At 29.8% G+C, this 15,753-nt stretch overlaps 3 protein-coding genes across 4 annotated transcripts; 2 read left to right on the plus strand and 1 right to left on the minus strand.

Moving 5' to 3' along the window:
• Positions 1-20: 20 nt before the first annotated feature.
• IntS4 (integrator complex subunit 4) lies at positions 21-3,425 on the minus strand. Its single transcript, XM_035078633.1, has 3 exons — positions 2,954-3,425; positions 908-2,886; positions 21-836 (listed from the first exon to the last, which is right to left on the minus strand). The coding sequence occupies exons 1-3, from the start codon at positions 3,002-3,004 to the stop codon at positions 98-100; spliced, it is 2,769 nt and encodes a 922-aa protein (XP_034934524.1). The 5' UTR covers positions 3,005-3,425; the 3' UTR covers positions 21-97.
• Positions 3,426-3,843: 418 nt separating this feature from the next.
• LOC118064207 (mitochondrial-processing peptidase subunit alpha) lies at positions 3,844-6,847 on the plus strand. The gene is made up of 10 exons (XM_035078638.1): positions 3,844-4,101; positions 4,287-4,528; positions 4,690-4,769; positions 4,828-5,106; positions 5,172-5,344; positions 5,423-5,537; positions 5,642-5,850; positions 5,923-6,088; positions 6,156-6,288; positions 6,544-6,847. Exons 1-10 carry the CDS (start codon positions 4,052-4,054, stop codon positions 6,720-6,722), a joined length of 1,626 nt encoding a protein of 541 aa, XP_034934529.1. The 5' UTR covers positions 3,844-4,051; the 3' UTR covers positions 6,723-6,847.
• A 2,955-nt stretch (positions 6,848-9,802) lies between these two features.
• On the plus strand, positions 9,803-14,237 carry LOC118064196 (putative RNA-binding protein EEED8.10). 2 transcript variants are annotated; one of them, XM_035078624.1, is made up of 7 exons: positions 9,803-10,153; positions 10,438-10,519; positions 10,589-10,693; positions 10,796-11,262; positions 11,375-11,648; positions 11,727-12,150; positions 14,124-14,237. In XM_035078624.1, the coding sequence occupies exons 2-6, from the start codon at positions 10,468-10,470 to the stop codon at positions 12,116-12,118; spliced, it is 1,290 nt and encodes a 429-aa protein (XP_034934515.1). In that variant the 5' UTR covers positions 9,803-10,153; positions 10,438-10,467; the 3' UTR covers positions 12,119-12,150; positions 14,124-14,237. The 2 variants fall into 2 exon arrangements, with proteins under 2 accessions (XP_034934515.1, XP_034934514.1); XM_035078623.1 differs by lacking the exon at positions 14,124-14,237 and having other exon boundaries at positions 11,727-12,181.
• Positions 14,238-15,753: the final 1,516 nt, after the last annotated feature.

Consider the following 15,753-nt stretch of genomic DNA (forward strand, 5'->3'; position numbering starts at 1 on the left):
ATAAACATACAATGAAAAAAAAGTTTTTGATATTTTTTTATTTTATAAACAAATATAAGTTCATTAATTATTTTCATAAAAACATATATAAATCGTCTCATATTGTCCTCTTAACAGGTTTAGGTGCAATAGTTACTTTAGTCGGTTTACATAGTTCAAGAACACACGGATCATCATTAAGTAAATGTGTACATGAATTGACTGAAGGTACTAGAAGTGCAATAGATATTTCAACATTGCATGCTTCCATCCAAACTTGATGTGATAATAAGACTGTTGTTTTCAACCGGTAATCATTGCTGTCTAAATTTTGTGGTTTCAAGTCTGCTTTTTTTGGTAACAACAACTGAACTTGTTGATCTGGATGTCTTAGCTTAATTCTAATGGTTCCAGGGTCACGAAGATTCAAAATTTTTGCAGTCAATGGTATACCTAAAATAAGACCTCCAGTAAATTTCAAAGCTGCATCAGCATCTCCTCGAGGTTCTTCAATAATTGCTCGGCAAATTTTTGTAGAAGCTGATGGTCTTGGAAGTCTTTCTTCACCTTGTGCAGGAGGGTTCGTTAAAAGAGGTAAGAGTATTCGTGACAATGATCCAGGTTTTGCTTCTCCCAAAGATGGAATTTGTAAAAAAAGAGCATGAGAAAACGGGGGCAATTTCGAATTATCTTGAAGAAGAGCATCAGTTTCTGATAAGAACTGTCGAGCTAGAGGTAGTGCGCTTCCTGTTGCACTTTTAGTCACTTTAATGAGCTCTACAGCTAAAGCCTTTAGCCATACATCAACTGCAAGTGTTATTTCGGATTCTTTAACATTGAGAAATCTGTGTTGTAATCTGAAATATGAGAAAAAAATGATCAAAAACGTTTCATTTCTTAATGTATGCATTTACTGCAATATACTTACTGTTGTGCATTTTTCAATAACAAAGAAATATTGCTACCCGAAGAAGGTATCAAACTATTCGACATCGCGTCAGGTTGTGATTCATTAATTTCTTTAATAGCTGAACGAAGTAAAATTAAACAACGAACGTAAAGTGCAGTAAAAAGAGCTGCCCCTTCCATTTTTTTATCCATTTCTGCCAATCTATCAAGATCAACTGCAGCGGCTTCTAAAAGTTGAATATAAACTCTTCCTCCAGGTCTAGCATTTTCTACGCCAGCTACCATTCTTTCTAAAAACTCTCGTCCTCTTCGATCTCTACTTTTTTCATCTGTTTCGTCAACTCCAATTCCTGGTGCTTTAGCCAATGCCGGTCGTAGTCTTGGTACTAAGTGTGGCATAGTATCTCTTAAATAGTGATAATGTTTAGCGGCATGCTCAGAAAATAATGCATGCATACTTGGACAATGCAAAGCTGCATTAAATATTAAAACTAAAACACTAGCATAGGAAGGATCATCAACATCGGGTTCGGGAGTATCGAAGAAAGGATGTCTTCCTAAAAGTTGAGGTACTAGAGGCAATGTAAGATATGGATGAGAAGCTCCTAAGGCAGCTAAGCAACTTCTAATGCTGTCTTTATCTTGAGGATATTTTGTTAAATTATCAATAAGCTTATTAACGCACATGTGAAGGCAATTCATGGTAGCAAGACGACTAGCCGCTAAAGTTGAATGTAATCCTTCTCTAACTTCATCTGAAAAATCTTCAAGGGCACATAAAATTGTCTCAAGTTGATCTTCTTGAAGTATCACACTAGCTGACATTTTTCTTAATGATTCTATCGCTTTTATTCTTACATCTTGAATTTCATCATTAAACATATCTACCATGAAATCTAAAGATATTCGTGCAATACTTGGTCGTTCTAAAGACAATCTACATAATGATTCCACAGCAGCTGTTCGTACTTCCAAAAATTCGTCTTCTAATCCATGGATAAAAGCACCACAAGATGCACTTCGTTCTTGTATTTCAGAACTTTCATCTTCAACAGTAATCTGTTTTTTATCTAAGGCTTGTTCAATATATCTACTCGATACACTTGTCATTGAACCCATCAGGCTCATTGCTGACGCACGAACACGTGGAGATAAGTCCCCAACTAATTCACAAAGTTTTGAAAATGCACTATCTATCATACGAATATCTTCTCCATCAGTTCCTACAACAATGTTATCTGGATACTCCATACCTAGCATCCAAATAAGCTTCAAAACAGCTCGCCGTACAATTTCATAATCATCTCGTAGGGCAGCACAAGCTTCTGAAAAAAAATTTAAAGTAAGACGGCATCCACGCTCTGTATGAAGTTCAGCCATTGTTTCAAAAGCTGCAGCACGAACACGTGGATCCTGAGATCTTGCATAATTACTAACAAGAATAAGGGTATCATTAGTAGAGTTTGATGATAAATATCGACCAATTATTGATAAACATCGCGTTTGGACACCATGCCAAGTATCAGAAAGATGTTCTCGAGCAATTTTCAATACTGTAACTCGGTTATAATCCCCTAATTTCAATAAAGTTGATAATCCTTGACTTTTAACTCTATGAGATTCCTCAGTTCTCAAAAGTCGTGCTGTTTCATCGATAATTCGCACTTTTTCAGATGAGTGAGGTGTTACTTCTCCCAATTCTGCTAAAACCCAAAGAATTTTTGCTCTTACAGCAGCTTCAGATTCTACTCCAAATTTTTCAATTAATTTCGTAACAGCTATAGGAACATCATCTGGAGTCACACGACATAAAATGTCAGAAATTCGTACAAGATATTGGAGAGCATCATTTCCTCCTTTAGATTTTTCCAAGCATTCAAGATATGCAAGTGTTGAATTGCCTTCAGATCCATTTTTCGTAGTTCCAATACTGCTGGCACTTCCCCCAGAAGTTAATCGAAGTGTTCTAAGTCTTTTTATCGGAGGTTCTCCAACAGTCTGACGAAAGAATATTGGTTTATAAATGATATAAAAAAACGTTAAAATATTATTATAAAATAATTACCTGAGTCTGTGAATATTCTGCTAAAGCTCGTTTTTTTAGTAATGCAGCCATTTTAGTGAAATAGTATTATGTGCAAATTTACATACAATAAATTATTAAAAGTAATACTAAAATATTTTTGAGAATCAAGAGACACGTTTATTCTCGAGCGCCAAGTATGAATGGCGGTACCAAATCAGCATCTTTAAGGTTATACTTTTTAAAATTCGTAATTTCTTCTATAATAAACAAAGATATGATATGAAAACCCTTCAACACTACATTAATTAGCCACAGAAATAAATTAGATATATCGTTATGTCCTTAGTCCATGAAATGAAAGAAAATCTAAGAAAAAAGAAAACAGATTTATTTTTAATTATACCAAAAACAGTTTCACAGATTGTACAAAATTGCGCGCCAAGTTTAAAGGCCGAGTAAGATGATCTTTGTTCTTTAAATGCTATTTTTGTAAATATTTATAATTTAAAAAATTACAGAAAGTCTTGAAATAATTTTACGGCAAGTATTGCACTTAAATAAAATCCATTATATTTAATGAAATCAAATAAATTTATTATTTTATTTGAAATTGTTTTGTATTTCCTTTACAAACATCAAAGATAATTTTTAATAATTAGAAAAATAAAAAAAAGAAAAGATAATATAATTTCACGTCCTTAAACATCATATTTAAGTCATTAAAAATAATTTCATGGTTTTTTTCGATATACATCATAGACTTAAAAAATGATAGACTAGAAACTCTCTACACAAAAAAATTTCTCCTGCAGTCGGTAATTACTCGGAGGGTATAGGCCGGGCTTAATAGATAACAATCAAGGCGCATTAATGGACCCAGGTGTATGGATGTATGTATGAACAAACCAATCTGGAAGTATTTTTCAGTGCCGTAACATTTTTATTATTACATTTGGGAGCAAATTTGCAAGCACAATTGCTAATCCACGTGAAGAAAGTTGAAATTGAGGTACTTTTTTTTGCTGCTGACTTTATTTCTCACTGGATTACATGTTTCATCTTTTTAATAGCCTATGTGTTGCAAAAAAGTGTTTGAAATAAAAACTATTCATGAACATAGCCTAATAATATTTAAAAATGTTGGTTAGAATACCTCAAACATCGCTGACAGTAGCAATTAAACACGGGTAATTAACAATAACTCAAAATTTATATTTTATGAAACTAACCTTTACATGTTCCAGTTAAAATATTTAACAAATTATAACAGAAAACAAAATTGCATGTTTTAAGATATATTATATCATTAAAAGATATTTAAATTCTCTACCGTCATTTTTTGGTTGTCATTTTATTAGGATAATTGTTACAGATGCATACACAAAAAAGATTTTTACATTCTACGAAAATATTGTTTTTCATCAAAAGTAAAATCTCCTAAATTATTGGAAAGTGTGACAGGATTTCCACCATTGACAGATTCAATTCCAAATTTACCAAAACCTATTTATTCGAATGCTAGAGAAGATACGCAGAATACTCAAATTACAGTTTTATCGAATGGTTTAAGAATTGCTTCAGAAAATAGATTTGGACAATTTTGTACAGTTGGAGGTAATTTTTTTCAATATTTCATGTTTAACACTAATCTAATAATAAAAGGTTTCAATTGCTCAATAGAAATAAAACAATTTTGTCAATTTATAGTTTACAATTCCAATATATAAATATAACTTACATTAATTATTTCCTACTAAAAAATTGTTTATTTATAGTGTTGATTGATTCTGGGCCACGATATGAAGTCGCTTATCCCAGTGGTATTTCACATTTTCTTGAAAAATTGGCATTTAGTGTAAGTAAATAATGTAAATAAGTACAAAACCAATTTTATAATAATATTTTTTATATAGTCTACAAAAAACTATGAAAATAAAGATAATATAATGATGGCGTTAGAAAAACATGGAGGAATATGCGATTGTCAAGCATCTAGAGATACAATCATATATGCAGCATCAGCTGAACGTCAAGGTCTTGATACAGTTACAAAAATTCTTGGAGACATTGTTTTAAGGCCGAAGATCACTGAAGAAGAAGTAAATATTGCTCGACAAACAGTCCAATTTGAATTGGAGACTTTAAGCACTCGACCAGAACAAGAACCCATACTTATAGATATGATACATGCTGTATGTTTGTTTTGAAGTAGAATAATTCAAATCGATTGAAAATTATCTCAGGTAATACATTTCAGGCTGCATATAGAGATAATACCTTGGGGCTTCCAAAAATTTGTCCACCCGAGAATGTTGAAAAAATTAATCGAAACATTTTGTTTACGTACCTAAAAAACCATTTTACTCCGAAAAGAATGGTTGTTGCTGGTGTGGGTATTGAGCATAAAGATCTTGTCAATTCTGTTGAAAGGTAACATAATTTTATATCATTAAAATAAAAAATAAACAAAATTTTTCAGTTTTATAATTACAACTTAAACTTTTTTAGGTACTTTCTAAACGAAAAATTAATTTGGGATGAAGATTCCAGTCTTGCGTTGGCTAATGTTGAAACCAATTCGGTTGATGAATCAATAGCACAATATACTGGTGGATTAGTAGTAGTAGGCTCAATACTTTGTATTTATAATTATTATATAAAATAATTTCAAACTTTGTTCAAGTTACTACTAAATAATTTTGACAAAATAATTTTTTTTGTATTTAGGAAGAATGTAATGTTCCAGTCTATGCAGGACCAAGTGGTCTACCTGAACTCTCTCATGTTGTTGTAGGTCTTGAAGGATGTTCTCATCAAGATCCAGATTTCATTGCTATGTGTGTTTTAAACATGATGATGGGAGGTGGTGGAAGTTTTAGTGCGGGTGGTCCTGGTAAAGGAATGTACACGCGTTTGTACACAAATGTTCTTAATAGGTAATAATAACAATTATTCTATTATTTGAAATTCATATATTATATTTTTTGATCTTTTCATCTTTACTTCAGGTATCATTGGTTATACAGTGCAACAGCATATAATCACGCATATATTGATACTGGTCTTTTTTGTATTCATGCATCTTCAACACCTTCATATGTAAAGGAAATGGTAGAAGTTATAGTCAAAGAACTTGTTGCCATGGCCGAAAGTACAAGTGAGAGTGAATTAGCGGTATGACATTATTTTTCGGAATAGTAATGATTCCAGTTTTCGAAACTTTTTAAAATTGTTATTTCAGAGAGCTAAAAAACAATTGCAGTCGATGCTTCTTATGAATTTAGAACAGAGACCTGTAGTTTTTGAAGATATTGGTCGTCAAGTTTTGGCAACAGGAACTCGTAAACGTCCAGAATATTTTATTCATGAGATTGGTTTGTATTTTTAATTATATCAGCTTCTAATACATAATCGTTTAGAGAAATATATTAAATGTCATATTCGTAAATAAATAATATTTCTTCAATTTATGCAAAAAGTAAAATTCTTATTTAATACAATTTGAAATATAATATTTAAAATCATATAGATATTCTTAAGAATAAATTGATATTTTTATTATTTTTTACGAAGAAATTTAAGGAAAATTTGTCATTTTCTGTTTATAAATATATTTTATCTTTTTTTAGACAAAGTATCAACTAATGACATAGTAAGAGTAGCACGTCGTTTACTTAAGTCACCACCAAGTGTAGCTGCACGCGGAGACATTAATGGTATACCTTCTTTAGCAGAAATTCAAGCTGGTTTACTTGATAGCCAAGGTCGAATGCCTGGTTCTAAAAACAGACTGTCAATTTTTCGTTAAACTTCTTACAAAAATTCTTGCATTACTAATTTTAGATAAAAAAAATTAACCGACTTTTTTTAATTATCGTTCATTATTTGAAGATAATTTAAAAATAAAATGGAATAACATTTAAAAAAAATTTCAATTCAAATTAAAAATATTCTGTAAAAAGAAATAGATGAAGAAATTATAAAAATAAATGTATATGGAATACAGCGTTGGATAAAAATATTTGAAATCTTAATTCATGTTACATTTTTTGCTAACAAATATCAATAGAACCTGGTAAATTTATTTTTATCAATGGATAGAATTCATATAAGATGTTCCTTTTAAGGGGTTAGTTTAAATGCTTCCTCTTCATTGCTTCTGTTTTCCTATTGCATAAAATATCCCATTGTCGCTACGTCACATCACGTAACAGATACATATGACTGAACTTTTCATTTGTTTCATCACAATTTAAAGCTTACAAACGTCACTTGACTCATGAACGAAAAATAATCTTTACAGGAAATCATTAGTTTTTTGACAATTAGTTTTACTATCTAATAAATAAGTTAAATATTGTTTAATTTTAAATCTATTATTTACTCTTTATTATTATTTTTAAGCTAACAATTAAATCAGACAAAGCATTAAAAAAAGTAATAGAGAATTAATGATAATGGAAAAGCAATTGAAAGCTGTAATTGAAATTGACAGTATTAAACGACCGCAATAATTAACAATATATGTAGTGGCACCTACGCTAATGTCCTTAATTGCCTCAAACGTGAAGCATATTTCGGGATCAAGGCTACATGTGAATAGGTAGGTTGCTCATACCTGAAGGGTTTTGGTCGTCCTGCGCAGAATTTTGACCATTTTAGAGGATGCTATATCCTTAAAAGTTGGTACATTCACCGTCCAACGAACAGAATTGTACGTATTTTTCAAATACAATTATTTCAACAAGTTCTCAAAGGTTTTACCAAACAGGAAAACAAAAAATATGAATTCAATGATTAAACTATTATTTGTTATTACTTTTTTCATTCATTATAAACAGGGAAAGTATTTTTGATTAAATTTATTAGTATAAAATGAATTTTTCTTTCTTCAAGTAAGTTTCGTAAATTTCTTCATAGAATGTATTACCAGTAATACTGATTAATAGGAAAATACTAATGTTTAGATTTTCCGTATTAAACGTCGTTGCCAAATCTCTGAAAATACTGGATAGAAGCAGGAAGTAGAAATTTATGATAGTATCCGTTACTAAAGGTCATTGAATTCCTGAAAATATATGAAAAAAGGGAAGAAGAGGAAACTTTTCGTTACTTGAACTAACACGTTTAAATTTCTATTGCATGGCATAGTTGTGGATGATGTGAATCAACACACGTGGAAAATTCTTCACTACTCCCAGGACTTCAGACTCCTAGAGAAGACATGAGATATGTTAGCTTCCTCTTTTATATGTTCACTTGATCATTAAAATACAACATCGTTCAAGTAGTCTAAAACAACATCATATTTATATACTTCATATACTTTTGTATGATACAGATTTTTTAAGAGAATAACCATAAGACATCATTCACATAGGATTCATTCATAAAACTTGAATATACCAAGTACAATGCTGTATCAGGAACTGAGAAAGTAGAGAATTATCTCTAACATTTTGCAATGTGCGCAAGTCAACTACCAAATTCCTGAAAAACGTCCTACTGGATTCTTTACCCGCCTGGTCTGTTCGAGGGCGATAAGTATGCGTTTTGAGAAGAATCGCTTTATCTTACGTCCTTCTGAGAGAAACTGACCCACCATAACATCATCGTCGTCGTCTCCATTCATTTACGAGATATGTACTAAAATATTTTGATCTGAAAAATAAAGTTGAAATCCTGTAAAAAAAAATTTTAATTTTATGGATCATACACCAAGGTGATATACAAACTTGAGTAAAATAATTTTTATTCAAGACTTTTTTTAAGTTGAAGATTTGAAAAGAAGATATTCTTAGAGAATATTTACCTCCAGAAATATTTCCAACACCAGGACTCCAGGACCAACGAGTGTTTTTTATTAGATATTTTTTCTGTTTCCAATCAATTTTTAGTTCTAGTTCTCGAAAAATATTCGCAGAATCAGGATTACATAGTTGAAATAATTTTTCACATTTGATTTTGTTTCATATATATTGGTACCCGAAAAGTACAAATAATTTTCAATTTACAGTAAAAAAAAAGAAAGAGAAAGCCATTCAAAAGAGATTTTTCCCACTATAGACTCATCAATGTCTCGTCACTCATCAAATAAGAGGCGCCAGAAGCATTCTCATCACCAGGGTGCTATAAACTCTTGAAAGCTCGCACTAGAGAAAGCTCCAATTCAAAAACTAATAAAAAAACTCAAGAAAAAGCTATTATTTCTCATATGACAGGATAATCTTTCTACTTTCTCATAACTATTTTATTATTTATTTTATTTAGATGATATTAATATTAATTTATGTTATTCTACTTTAAAATATTTCATTAACAGTAATTGCTTATTACAACTAACTCAATTTCATCATGTATTTATGTCTGAATATTTTACAGAAACAAAAGTGTAAGTTGTTGATAGTATTTTTGCAATACAACTCCGATCTTGGTGACATCGAATATCGAATAAAGTAGCAGGATTAATTTAGATTTAAGCTTCAAAGCACTAACTTATTTTCTAAACAGGAAGTCATAAGTGCAGAAGAAGTTTTTTGAAACTTCTATGAAATTTATTTTCATGTATCGAAAGACGAAAGATACAGGCTCTATTTCATTTTCGTCCTCTTGTACAGAAATAATAGGAGAATACGCAGGAACTAGTTAGTAAATTTACGCCTGCGCGAAAATCTCGTCTGTTCATCGAAGCTCAACACGTGCGTCCTCGTATAGTATGTCATTATTTTTTTACTTTCTTCATATAATTTCAAGTAAATAATGTCAAAACAATCGATATTATTTATAATGAATTTTTTTATGTTTATTACAAGCTATTATGATGGTAATTGTGAATTCGTGGATGTATTTGGGAGTACAAATGAACTCTAAGTATGATAAAAAACACGAGACAAAGAACAACGTGGTCCTACGAGTTTTATTTGGTAAAAGGCGGGACAAGTTCAATAGGGATTACTAGTTGGGGTGGGGGACAACCCGCCGAATTCTCAACAGCAGAAATCACTGGGCCGTGCACGTGGAACGACGAAAAAAATTTAGTTAAGCATTAGATCATAAGTTTCTCCTCTCAAATAATTGCAAATAAAGGAAAAGACAAAAATAATTATGTATTAAGACGAGGTGATAACTTCATATACTTGATATTATTTTCTATGTGCTTGGAAGAAATCAAATTGTTACCAAAAGACGTATTTTCTTTTAATGAAAAGCTTTCATTTGCGATAACGGCATTTTTTTTGGGTGAGTAGATCAGTCAATACGACTCATATCCGTATAAAATGCGTGAGCGTGTGCCATGTGAGAGTTATATCTTGACGTGTAGGTCAATGTCAGCTCAGATGGTTATCAATGGCGTCATCATCTAATCTTTTAAACAATTACTCTTTTTTTACATTTATTCATTGTTCCATATTTTTTTTTATTAAAATTAAAATTTTAAATTATTCTAAATATATTGATAGATTTATTATTATTATTATTTTAAGAATAAGTGAAATATTGAAAAAAAATTTTTCGAATTATAGAAACTTTTTGAAGCATTTGGAATAGTTTCAATGATGTCCAATTGCAACGGTTATGATGTCACTTTGAAAAAGAAAAGAAATGGTAAATATAAAACTATGTATTAATTAGTTATTTTTAAGTACAATAATAGAAATAATAAACTTTTTTTAGACGGAAACAACTTAGATATTTGGCAACGGATCACTCTAACCGATGAATGTCTTAAAGAAATATTTCTTCATACACCTGTAATAGATAGAATTCGTTTAGAACGAGGTATAATTATTAAATATAAATTATGAGAGATACAAATTTTACTTAAAATTAATCTTTTTTTTTTGAATGGATTGTTAACGATTATTTTAATGGATTTTTTAGTTTGTAAACAGTGGCAAAAAGTAAGCAGAAAGTCTTGGGAGGCGGTTGAGAAGCTCGTTATCACATCACCACGTGATGCACAATCTTCTGTCGTGGAAGGCACAAAGGATTATGTCAGTTTAAGAACGCTGAAATCTCATCACTTGAAGCTTATTTTATCACGCTGTGGTCAATATATTAGACACTTCGCTTTAGAAGAGTTTGGAGAGTCTTTTGATCCTCATTTTATATCTACAATATGTGAATACTGTCATAATATTGAACATATTGATATTCTTGAAATGCAAAAACCTCATTTTAAAGGAGTTGGTGAACTCCTGGCAATGAATAAAAATATCAAAGTTGTCAAGTTTATCGCATGTGGTCAAGGAGTTGATGCTTGTCTCCGATATTCACCATCACAGTACCTAGAAAAATTAGTTTTATGTTTCTCTAATCATGGTCAAGAACTTACTCATTTACATGAGGTAATTTTTTTCATTTAAATATATAATATATATAATACTTCATTTGAATAAAAAAAAAAGATAAAAACGTATACGAACAATATTAATAACCTTTATTTTTTTTTAAATTTAGATTTTATCAAATGCTCGATTTCTGAAATCTCTTAAGTTACGTGAATACAACATCAATACATATACCTTAGAACTTATTAGTAAATTACCTCGCTTAATAAAATTATATTTGGTTGATCTGGAAATGGATCAACCTGCTTTACAAGAAGCTTTATTGCGAATCCCCAATATCACAACATTACAAGTATTATCCATTAAAGGAAAAGGAGTAACTGATGAATTTTTAATAAAACTAGCAAAAAATTGTCGACAATTAGAATCTCTTGATATTGGTTGTAAGTATAAAAAAAAATAGAAAACTTTATTTAGTAATTATTTTAAATGAATTAAAATAATTTTTTAATTATTTTTAGATTGTCAAAATGTCACAGAAAGAGGTCTTGAAGCTATTGATACTTTATCCGAATTAAGAAATTTAGATGTATCAGAAATATCAAGAGTAGATGATGATATTTTGGCGAACAATTTTCATCATTTAGAACGATTGAAGTGTAGTGGATGTAAATCAATAACAAGCAAGGGTTTGATATCATTTATACGGCAATCTTTAAATTTACGTGATCTCCGTATATGGGATTGTTCATTAGAAAATGTCAAAGAAATGCTTAATGCTGCTGCTGGTGCCGTTGAAGCACGTTGTGATGACAGCGTTCTTGTTGTCGTACTAGAAAGTAGTTTTGATAAATCATTATATGCTGATTTTACACCATACTTGGATATTCGAAAAGCTGAAGATGAACAGTGAATGATGAATGTTTAAAGTACAAATTAATTAATGTAAGTAATGAAATATATTTTTTTATTCAATCATTGAGGTGTGATTAATGATTGAAAATTGATTTTTAAATTTACTGAATGATATGAAAATTACATGGCTAATATATTTTGTGAGATTAAGAATTTATTCCTAGATTATTTTTGTATTTAATGTTTTTTTTTTTTATCATTTTAAATGGATCATTTTGCAACAATTCATTAATCAGATTTCTATATTACTTATCGATGTAATAAAGTCATTGATATTATAGTTAATGGTAATGAAAAGATTTTTTTTACCGACAAAGCAAGTACTTTTGAAGATAACATCACTAACAATATTAGTATTTTTGATCTCAAATGTAAAAGGTAAAGTATATAAAATCAACTAAAAAAATGAAAGTTTCCAGAGGTAGTAAAGTAAAAGTATAATATAATATACAGATGAAGTATACAAGTATTAAATATAAAAAAATATTGTTATAAAATAATCAAAAGCTATACTTCTAATGGCATCCTTAAACTTTTGTAGCCTTTAGGCATTTAAATTTTCAAACTTGTTATAATTGAGGCCAAGTCTCGTTACCTGCGAAAGAGTTACTAGAAACAATAGACAAAACAATCGTATTATAGAAGTAAAAACAAAAGATGAAGTGTCTTTCTATTGTTCCAGCTTCCCTTTTCCAAGAATATTGAAGTTATGAATGTATTCAACCGCGTTACATTTTAATTATTATAACAAAGCTATAGTCATTGCATAATAACTATTTTATTATTTCTGATTTTGAAACTTTCAAAATATAAATAATTATTTAAATAATGATGAACCGTATAAAAAATATATGTATTGTAACAGTTGTAGTCTGCAAATAGTTAAATGTGTTTTTCAATTTCCTATTAAGAAGTTACTATAGTGAGATCGATTTTTGAAATTCGTAATTTTATCATTTCTTAAAGTTTTAAGACATTTAAAAGCATGTTCCGGACAAATTTCATTTTAATAGAATAAGTTGAGTAAAGAAGACATTTGTATTGGAATAAATTATATTTATTAGATGATTACATTACTGACAACTGAAGTCAATACAATATGGTTGTTGATAACTTCATAAGACTTTAAACAATTATATATTGTTTATAATTATAGCAATTTATTTTAAGCAATAAAAATCAAAAGATGAAAAAATTGTGAATTTTAATTAATGGAGAGTTCGTCGTCAGGATACAAATTAAGCCCAGACCCATTCTTTCAATTTATATTTTAATAATTTACTTTTCCAATATTCTTATAAGTACAGGACTCTCCAAGAAATTAAAAATATAAAGCAGAAAAATAGAAAAATTCTATTGGTATAAATTATTGACAAACTGTGATACTTAAACTTCTTCAAATATTTTAATTATTGCATAATTAATGTATTAATAATGAACAGGAGAGGCTGTAAAAATTCCAGTAAATATTATCTCACCTACGACTGTACGTTGATTATGTTCACAACTTTGAACAAATTAAAGTATGTAATTTTTATCCAAGTCTCTTTAATTTTTTTTAACTCTTCTTCTACATATACATAAATATTACCAAGGTAAAGCACATGTACATTATTCTGTGTTTACATGTGCAAAGTTAATTCACATAGGTTTACTGGCTGCATGAGCAAATTAATTAGACACGTGTCAAAAAGCACAAAGTAGTTTTCAGCTTGTAATTTTTTTTTTAAAAGTTAAGGACAAAAAAATTACAAAAATTTATTTTTTAAAAAAGAAAAACCATTTTACGTAACAAATAAAACAAATATAAAGTATTTTTAATAAACAAAAGGCTAAAATATATAGAAGTGAAGGAATAATTTAAATACAAATATAGATAATAAAATTAGTATTGAATCGTTTAGAAAAAAAAAGACTTTATTAACTTCACAATTAAAAAAAATGATAATAATTGACATAAAAAGTAATTAGCAAGCTCTGAACGATGTACGTGTATTTTGTAGGATAGATGGGGTAATAGCCAGAGAAGTGCAAGGGAAGATGGATAAACCAGCGTTAAAATAACATAACCATCATTCTAGAGCATCAGGAATGTAGTTGGAAATTAATCCTGTGTCCTTCACCCCTGGAGGCAACTTACGGGAGCAAGAGAGAAGTCTCGACCCGCCACTCAACGCGCTAACTTTTCAATCTCGGTCGAATGATCGTTGAAAAGCCCTGCGGTTACCCCGGCAACGATCTAGTCCGTCATTGGCTGGCTCTGTAGACCGCCTTCAAGCTCCAAAAGTTTCTCTCTCTTATCTTCCTCCTACACCTCGTCATCATACTCCTATACCTTTCCCTTCTCTCACCACCCAACAGAGCACAACGTACTTAGCCCCGTGGTTAACTTCAATGAGCGGATAACAAGCTACCCCTCGACTTCACTCTGTAATATTCACTCGCATAAATGGACTCGCGGCTTTGTCAAATCAACTGTCGCTTGTAGTAAACAAGTCAGTTTCTTTATTCTATATAATGTCATCTGAAAATTTACATTCAGATAAATTATAAATAAATGTTTTGCTTTATTTTTTTTTTTTTAGGATATCTTTGAGTGAGTTTTAACCACTGTAATTTACATAATTTATCGTTAGTATAAATATACTAAAAACAGTTATAACTGTTTTCTAGTAAAAAAAAATACATTTATCTTTTTTTTATCATGATTTCAATTAATTACGAGAAAAAGGCACTAGATTGATTTCAGTTAAATAGATTGATTCAAAATATTATGTGATTATTAATTATTTAAAAACCGTTTATTAAAAATGAACCTTTTTTATAGCATTTTTTTATTTTAATAGTTAGATTGAAAATGTAAGGATTAATCTAATGGAAATCAAAGGAATAGAGAATGATGGCAAAAATGAAAATAAGTGCTCGGTTTTTCAAGAGTTGCAGATAGCGTGGTATAGAAAAAGAAGCGGACAGGAATGACTTTTTCTCGTAATTGGAACCACGGGAGCCTGACCAACGTCCGTGTTCAAGCACTCTTTTCGCATAACCATCATCTCTCTTCGAGAGTGTCTTCGAACAAGAAAAGAACTTCAATATACGTATCTCTTCAACACAATGCTTCTTTACGTGGTACATCAGCTTGTACTTTCTTTGAGAAATCATTGAGCGAAAATATTACGATTTGTCGCAATTTATCTCAGAATTCTATAGCATCAAATCCCTTTATATAAATTGGACTATTATGTAGTAAGTTATCGAGAAATATTTATTATTATTTGAAAGAAAAAATTAACGTTTATTGTTGAAAAATTTCACTTTAACTGATATCAATATAATCGATATTTTCATTTTACTTATGAACTAATTAAATTTTTTTGTATTTGATAAGTGCATAAAATTATTAAATAAGAATATTCATCGGTGAAATCTTCAAGTATAATTTAGTACTTTTATAAGAACACTAATTTAGTTTTGATTTTATATTTCCTCATTAATAGTAGATATTAAAATTGGATTACAAATAACAATTGGTACAATTTAACAACATGAATGACAATTATGCGAGCTTGAATCAAAAATTAGTGATCACTCTGTGATCCAAATATTATCGCATCTGTTCGCGACCCCAAATGT

Source organism: Chelonus insularis, unplaced genomic scaffold, assembly GCF_013357705.1.
Source record: "Chelonus insularis isolate UGA/USDA-ARS -01 unplaced genomic scaffold, ASM1335770v1 contig_168_pilon, whole genome shotgun sequence".
NCBI classification, from domain to species: Eukaryota; Metazoa; Arthropoda; class Insecta; order Hymenoptera; family Braconidae; genus Chelonus; species Chelonus insularis.